The sequence below is a fragment of the Myotis lucifugus genome, unplaced genomic scaffold (assembly GCF_000147115.1).
Source record: "Myotis lucifugus unplaced genomic scaffold, Myoluc2.0 scaffold_302, whole genome shotgun sequence".
Lineage (NCBI taxonomy): Eukaryota > Metazoa > Chordata > Mammalia > Chiroptera > Vespertilionidae > Myotis > Myotis lucifugus.
In genome coordinates, this window is record NW_005871350.1 from 232,242 (window position 1) to 240,711 (window position 8,470).

The following is an 8,470-nucleotide window of genomic DNA, read 5'->3' on the forward strand; positions in this document are numbered from 1 at the left end:
GACACAACCTTTCAGGGCCTCAAACAGGAGTGACAGGTGGATCTACCTGCCTATCCTCCCCATCTGGGCACCCTGGGACTCCCTTTCCTTCGATGATCACCCCAAATTTAACCTTAACTCTTCTGCCCGATGCTCAGACAGGGGTCTTTAAACCTGAGTAGAACAAGGCCCATCACGGGCAGCATTTAAAGGGGGCAGGTGCCAGGTCTGGACAACCCAGCCACCCGGCAGCTGTGACAACAGCTGTCACGGAGATCCCAGGCAGATGTGAAGAGACTCGGCGGCGGCAATAACAGCTTTATGAAGAGAAAGAACACTATACACTTGAGTTATTGATGCCTCCCCACCGCTTCAGGTCTCCACGGTGAGGCTGGCTTTTATAGCCCAGAAACACAAACACCCAAGGAAAGAAAACACGGACACTACGGAGGGGACAACCCAAGGTGGCACCTACGGTACGAAGCCCAGTCACACCTAGGACCCTCCGGGGTCCTGAACGAGGCGGATGGAGCCGCTGGGGGCCGGGCCATGGTCGAGCCAGCTTCCTCTGCCTGGCATCACTGCAGAGAGAGAGAGAGACAGGGAGAGAAAGAGATAGAGGAGGGAGCTGCTGTCCTAAAATCCAGGTGGCCATGCCCCAGTTCCACCAGCCACAGGCAGCTCCCCAAGGCTGAAGCCAAGCCTCCCATGATGATCACCCCACACCACCACCTACCAGCAGCTGATAACAAGCATTCCGAGTGAAATGGCATTTCCCAGCCCAGAGAAGGGGAGGGTGGGGGCTGCTGGCTCAGATCAGAGGGGGCACAAAGAACCCAGAGCCTCCAGGGCCCGGCCTCAGACATAGGGTGTGAGGACATGTAGGAAAAGAGTCAGATGGCCATCACCTTCCTGGGGACCCTGTGCTCCTGCACCCCACGGCCAGCTCCTGCCTGCAGAGTGCTAGGGCAGGACAAGGGCCTGGTGCTTCAATATTGGGGAGCAGCCTTGCCTCATGAAAGATCACCAGTAATATGGAGGCTGGGAGTCTGCTGGATTACTCATCCTGAAATTCAGCCCCAAACAAAGACCAGGCCTCGCCGTAAGCCCTCTCTTGGTAGCTTAAGGCTTTCAAGATGGGGCCAGGGCCCACCTGGAGCAGCATGCTAAGGCCCAGGTTGCGGTGCCTCCGCTCCAGCTCCGACAGGGCCTGCAGGAGGGACCTGAACCTCTCTGCAGGGTCAGCATCCTCATCTTCGGGGGACCCCTCCTCTTTTTCTGCCTCCTGCAGGAAGCGCTCCTCCTCCTCCACAAAGAAAGCCCGGAGCTTCTTGTAGTCGGTCAGGGCCTTCTTCCTGCGGTCCATCACGTGTCCCTGCAGGGCAGGTGGCAGGGAAGGACACCTGTGTCCTGGGCTGCACCCAGGACCCCAGCCCCATGCTGACCACCTCAAGGAGAAAAGGTTTGCTACCGAGGGCTCATTTCCTTCCCAAGGCCCTGCCAGATAGAGTCAAGAGTACATACCCATGTCCCCTCATTCCCACGGACCCAGGTCCACTCCTACTTGCCTTCCACACAGCAGCAGCAGACTCGGCCTGGCCATGCAGGTCCCGAGCATCATTCAGATCTTTCCTCATGATCTCCACAGACCCCTTATTCTCCTGGGAAGAGAAGCTGGTTACCAGGTGGGTGACCACCCCTGAAGGTCTAGGACACCCCTCCCTTAGCCCAATCCAGGGGACATCACACCTCCGGAGTTTACTAAAGATCTGACTATCCAGAAGGTCCCACTGAACGGTCCTGGCCCACCAGACTCATCAAACAGGCTGCAGGTGCCAGAGGGGTCTTAGTGACCCGCCTAAGCTTGCTCCCAGAAGAAGCCTTAGAAAATCCTGTGCTAAGAATCTAACCAAATAACTGGACATGCGTGTCCCCTCAGTTTCCAGTGTTACTGTCACTAGCACTGGGATGGGTATTTGCCAAAAATAGTCACCATATCCTTTTCAGAAGGAATGGCCCTGGCTGGGCCACTCTAGGAATCCCAGACCCTGCACGTGCCCCCTTGGGGGTGAGCATGGCCTCACCCAGGGCCCACTAGGCATGTCACTGGCTGTGCACTGACCAGGTGGGTGGGAAGAGCCCCCAGCAGGAGGAGAATCCAGCTAGTCGGGCTGGCCACTCTCTCATAAATTACTCTGAGCGCCCACAACCTACAAGGGTGGGTCCCCGGGTTGCCAGTTTGTGGGTTTCCAGCCAGGGTCAGATATCACATGCCGTGCAGATAAGGTGCCAGAACAAAGTAAATGGAGAGGCTCAGGGAGGGCCGGGAGGGGATGAGAAGTGTGTGGGAGGGGCGGGGCTGGAACAGGGAGGGGCCTTATCTGCTGGACAGCTTCAGAGGGTTCACCCGTGGGGGGCAGGCTGCCACCGGGTTAGGTCATGCAAGGAGGAGGGGCAGGAAGGCCTAGAGAACTAGGCACAGGGGCGGACCCCACAGCAGGACACCATCTGGAGAGCCCAAAGGGGAAAGGGTGGGCAGGAGAAGATGGGGAGGCCCACAGACACCTTCCGGGGGTGGGGGTGGGGGGGATTTGATAACAGGGCCCTGTCCGGAGGTCGGGGAAGGTGGTCATGGCGCCGTCCCGGGGCAGGGACCGGGGTCGGGAAGGGGGTAGCAGCGCACAGGCACCGCTCCGGCGCACCTTGCCGCGCAGCACCTTCCTCCAGCGGGGCTCCCACTCGGGTGGCTCGGGCCCCGCCGCCATTCGGCAGGCGGCGCACAGCGGACCCCCGTCGACGCGACACAGCAGCTGCAGCGCCGCCTCCGAGGCCGCGCCGTCGCGCGTGGGTGCGGCGGCCGCCTCCTCGAGCGCCAGCAGGCGGCGGCTGAGCGGCGGGCGGCCGGGCTCCACAGCGCGCTGCCAGCAGTCATCGGCGCACTCGGGGCAAGGGAAGGGCCCGTCCTCCTCGGCCCAGAAGCGCACCACGCACGCCCGGCAGAAGCGGTGGCCGCAGTCGGCGCGCACCGGCTCGCGGGGCGCGCGCTGGCACAGGGCGCAGGCGGCCTCGGCGGGGCCCGCGGGGAGCGCCAGGGCTGCGGCGGGTACCCCTGGAGAGGGCGAGGGGGAGAGGCCGGAGAGCGCGGACCGGGATGGGGGCGCAGACGGAAAGCGCAGACGTTGCGCTGGAACGAAACAAGGATGCCGACCAGGATGCGCACGACCAGGCGGGGACGGACAGGACGCAGCACGCACGGTCCTGGCAGTGGTGTACGCCCCCCGCGGGTCCGGTCAACGGAGCGCTTCACTCTGGCGGGTGGGTCACCCACTTTGTCGCACCCCGAAATCATACAGGGATTTTCGCTTCCCCCACAAATGGCTCATGGGCGAGAGAGAAGCCAAGTTTTATTATTTGGCGAGCATTTAAAAGTCTTTTGTCAGCTGCTAGGACCTGAGCGGCAAGCACCCCACCCTGCCACACACGACAGCAACCCCTCCCCCATCACGCGCACGCACGCGCGTTTCGCCGAGCTCGCGGGGCTGGAGGAAGTCCCCAGAACCTGGTTCTGCGCGCCCGTCCGCCCCAGCGCGCCCCTCCTCTGGTGAACTGTTCGCGCTGCCCCCAGTGAGGACAGTTCATTGATTCAGAATATCTAGGACATCTCACGGATACTGGCCCCTGGATATTCGTTAGCTTTTCTTTAGGAAAAACAAAAAAGTTTTGGGGAGAAACAATCTGTTTCCTTTGAACACAACCAAGCATCCAGTTTAAAAAAAAAAAAAATCACGGGCTGGGCTGGTGGCTCAGTGATTGAGTGTGGACCCAGGAACCAAGAGGTCCCCAGTTCTATTCCCAATCAGGGCACGTGCGCATCTCCGGTAGGGGGCAGTCAATCCATGTTTTTTCTCTCATGTTTTTATCCCTCTCCCTCTCTAAAATCAATAAGAAAAACGTTTTTAAAAAAGAATACATTATGAGATTAAAATAATCTGCATGGCACTTACTATGTGATTTTTAAATTTTTAAAAATGGGTTTACTCTCCCACACTGCTGGAGGCTAAGACCAATAAGCAGTTAACACACAAATGCGAGAAGTCCATTAGAAGGCTGATGGACTTTGATATTCAGCAAGGGCTGAAAATCAGCATAATATTGCCTGCTGCTGGCTGAATTGCTAAAGGCAATCCCCTAACCTGATAATTCTTTTATTGTTTACCAAACTTTGCCATTTATATGTCTGTTTGCTTTGCTAAAGGGCAAATGTGTATTCTAATAAATAAAAAGCAAAGGGGATGGAGAAGTCAGAGAGCTTCTCTGCTAGAGTGAAGCCTCTGCCTGGCTCCCCCATGCATTCTAAATTTATATTTCTTGTCTAGTATATCCATTTGTGTGCAGCCCCTTCTCCAGACCTTGAACCCTAGCTGCAAATGGATGCAGCCGTCACACCATACAAGTGCAAAACCTTTCAAAGTACTGCTTTTTGGTTTTATGAGTTTTTAAAAATCAGATATAGACTTTAAAATGCACCAAATGGGAGTCATAAATGAGACTGGCAAACCTGTGGTGGACAATTAGACATGAGCAGAGCAAAGACTATATAGGCAGGGTACAGAAGGACACAGGGCAGAAAGCCCTGGGTGCCTAACAACTGGCAAAACTGGGAAAATAAGGACCTGGCTTCAGGGTAATCTTTCCTCCTCTAGCATAAAGCTGGTCATGTGGCCCAGACCCTCCCTGACCTTTCCTCCCCTGGCCTGTCACTACTCATGTGGTAGATTCCTCCCGCCCTTGGAGGTGGAGCTGGGGAGCTGGAGAGTAGCCCTTAAGCATTGAGCACCCAGGACAATGAGTTTCTGACCCACATCAAATACCTCTAGGCCTTAGTTGCTTCTCAGCTCCAGGTCCAGAAAAGCAGCAAAATCATACAAGCCATGCCATGGCTGCCTCAGGACCACCTGCATTGACTAGTGACCACTGCCCTGGTACCAACCAATCAGTGGAGACCTGGAATCTGATGAGTATTCTGATATCCCATCCCCTCGTGCTACCATTACCTTTCTCCAGAACTCAAGTACTGAGGTTGCTGAACCAAGATTCAATCTGACTCCACCAGTCTAACACCTGATTCTGTTTTCACTGCCAACACAACCAATCAGTTCCAAGTATAACCTCAACCCCCTAACCCAGCGGTTCTCAACCTGTGGGTTGCGATCCCTTTGGCGGTCAAACGACCCTTTCACAGGGGTCGCCTAAGACCATCCTGCATATCAGATATTTACATTACGATTCATAACTGTAGCAACATTACAGTTATGAAGTAGCAATGAAAATAATTTTATGGTTGGGTCACAACATGAGGAACTGTTTTTAAAGGGCCAGAAGGTTGAGAACCACTGCCCTAACCCATGGTGTCTTGTGATTTTGCCCTATGTAATCTGGAACCTTCACTCCATCAGGGAGTGGAGTCTTTCATAGCACTAGCTCCCCGTCTGTGGATTGGCCAATTTAATATTAAATGTCTTCCATTCTACACTGCAAACTTCTGCTTGTGCATTTATTTTGGCCTGTGTGCACAGGCAGATGGACTCATCTATTAGTTGGTATCACTAGTAAGAGGTCAATTTGAAATCATTGTGGTTGTGACATTGTGATTTATTATATATATTTGAGCTTCACCTCAAATATAGCTCTTAAAATCCTTAGAATTTCCTGTGATAAGAGTCATAAAGATGTCTTTGCTTGTGAATGAGGTGATTCTGTAAAGCCCTGTTGGGGCCCAGATGTAAGCTGGCAAGGTCCTTGCACCTGAAGGGGCTAGCAAGGCTGGGACCCTTACCCACACAGTTTTCCCAGACTTGTTCAGATGGCGATTATCAGTAGAATGAGAGCAACCTTTGTAGAATGAGAACAGCCTTCCCTGGCTTACCAAGAAGTCTGTAACTATTTACTGAGATATGCTGTACTGAGAACTTGTCCTTCTGCTGTGTCTCTCCCTTAGAGATTAAGAGGAACAAAGAATACATTCCTCTTGACAGACCTCCTATTCAGTGTGTTGTGTATAAATAAGATTGTGTGGCTAATAAACTTCACTTTAGTTCCTCAAGAACTGGAGTCCTCCCGATCCCGCTTTCCTGTCTTTCTTTCTTTTCTCAATTCCCACCTCCCTGCCTCAGCCCGGCTCAACCTTGTCAGGCTGGCCCTGACAAAGCCCTGAAGGATGGAGCTGGACATCAGGGGAACTAACCAGTGATTAGAGGGTTGAAAATTTCAGTCCCACCCCTCACCTTGGGGGAGAGGAGGGGCTGGAGATTGAATCTGTCACCAATGGCTAGTAATTTAATAAAGCTGCCACAAACTCCCAAAAGGACGGGTTTTGGAGAGCTGGGTTGGTGTATGTTAGGGTCACTGAAGGAGGAATGCATGATGCGAAAAGGGGTAAAGAATTGTGAGCTTATTAGGTCGTCTGGATACCAGATGGGCTGAGCCCCAAAATGGTGCCAGCACCCAAAGCCAGGGAGTCAGAGGTCTTAAAGGACTCTAGGCAGGCTTTTTCTGGGTAGAGAATTCTCTGGGCGGGTCCTGGGGGGAAAGATAATGGTCTTAGCAAGTGTAATGTGGTCTTAGCAAGTGAAATTTTGGTCTAAGCAAAAGGGAATGTCCATTGTGAAGTGGTCTAAAGGTCAGGTCCCAGGAGAGGGGTATCGATTCAATTATTTGATCAGACTTAACATTCCAGCCTTTTTGTTTTGTAGAATAGAGATGAAGGTCTTATCTTCTGTAGTTACTTCCTGCTGAGGGGGGACGTGGAGATCATAGGGGGATAGACTCTGATTGTAGTTGGCTGGAACACTGTATAGATTCCTCCTGGTTGGAGCAAGGGGTCGCAGCAGCATGATTTCCCCAAGAGACTGGCTGGTGAAGGCTTGAAAGAGGTCCTGTTGAGTGATTGGGAGGTAAAAGCTGCTCCTGAGGCTGCCACAGTGTCACTTGTCTGGTTTTGCTGCTTTTATGGGCCTGGAGCTAAAATACAACTGAGGCCTAGAGGTTATCTTTAGGGAGGCAAAGGTCAGGGGTCTAAGCTGCCTAACCTGGATTTTCAGTGGACTTTCCTTCAGCACCTTGGGCAGGGCCCAGGCGGGGGAATCTTGAAGCGTGGGCCCAGAGGAGGCTTAGCCCCTGACTTACCCTTGGTTGGAGGATCGGCATTTTGTTTGGGGTTTGTGAGAGCAGCGGCTAAAAGCTGAAAGGCCTCCTTCTGGGCCTCAGCCTTGACCTGATCTCACTTTTGTTTTTGGATTTGGGTCCCCTCGTCTCTATTATTAAAGGCCAGGTTAAGGAGATCTTTTTGAGGGGTTTGTAGACGTGTATCCATTTTCAGAGTTTTCGGTGTATGTCGGGGGCTGATTGGGATATAAAATGGGTGTTCAGAAGAAGGGTTCCCTCTGGGGAAGTGGGATCTAGGGTTGTAAATTTCTGTGAGGCCTCTGTGAGGTGGGAGAGGAAGAGAGCTGGGTTTTCGTCAGGGCCTTCAGTGATCTTAAGTTTGTCATAGTTGACTGCCTTATGGGCAGCCTTTTTGAGTCTGGCAATGAGACAGGGGATTATATGGCTACAGAGCTGACACCCTAAAGACTTGACCTGATAGTCCCATCTTCGGTCAGTTTGCGGGTCCGCATCAGCACCAACCAGGTGGGCCACTGCATCCTGTCCATGGAGGGCACTGCCATGGTCCCAAGCTGCTCACCAGACGTGCTTTCTCCTCTGGGTTTAGAGAGGAGGACAGGAGGACACAGATGTTGTACCAGGTCAGGTCATAGGACTGGGTCAGGTACTCAAATTCCTTAGTAAAGGTGGCGGGGTCTGTGGAAAAAGACCTGAGACACCTCTCAATCTGTGTGAGGTTGGACATGGAAAATGGGGTGTGTACCCGGACAATACCCTCAGGCCCGCCACCTCTCGGAGAGGAAGGATGGGGGCTGGAGTCTGGGCTGTCCCAGAACGAGTAAGAGGGGCCTTGGTAAGGAGGTTGAGGGGGTGGAAGAAGACAGGGGGTAGTCAGAGGAGGGACATAAGGAGGTGGGTTCGAGGGACCCGGAAGGAAACAGAGAATTGAGTGATCATAAGGGTCAAAGGGAGGATCTGAGGAACCTGACAGGTCGGCGAGGGATGGATCAGAAACCTCAGGGTGTAAAGGTCTGAGGTTGGCAGAAGAGGCTTTGAGTGGAGAAGTAGGATTTGATAGGCAGAGCAGGTTTGACACAGAGAAGGAGGATTACAGAATGTAAAGAAGACCTGGATGTAGGGGATCTTTGACCACTGCAGTTACAAAAATTGTTTAAGTCCTCAGAAAATGTTAAGTAATTTAGTGTGAATAATTTAGATTGTAGGGTAATGTTATGCTCAGATTTCAAGATCTCTAAGAAACTACATCAGGGAGCCAGCCAATCCGATGCAAAAGCATAAGATCTGTATTTCAAGCTAGCTTGAGCTC

The 8,470-nt window shown here is 53.0% G+C and overlaps 1 protein-coding gene across 1 annotated transcript in view; it reads right to left on the reverse strand.

Moving 5' to 3' along the window:
- Nucleotides 1-324: 324 nt before the first annotated feature.
- Nucleotides 325-8,470, reverse strand: part of RNF187 (ring finger protein 187) — a 10,353-nt gene continuing 2,207 nt past the window's right edge. The window contains exons 2-6 of the mRNA XM_023763816.1: nucleotides 7,724-7,839; nucleotides 2,682-3,254; nucleotides 1,548-1,640; nucleotides 1,133-1,354; nucleotides 325-560 (exon numbers count right to left, since the gene is read on the reverse strand). Of these exons, the coding sequence (XP_023619584.1) occupies nucleotides 558-560; nucleotides 1,133-1,354; nucleotides 1,548-1,640; nucleotides 2,682-3,254; nucleotides 7,724-7,839 (1,007 nt within the window). The 3' untranslated portion in view covers nucleotides 325-557. The remainder of the gene's footprint in view (nucleotides 561-1,132; nucleotides 1,355-1,547; nucleotides 1,641-2,681; nucleotides 3,255-7,723; nucleotides 7,840-8,470) is intronic.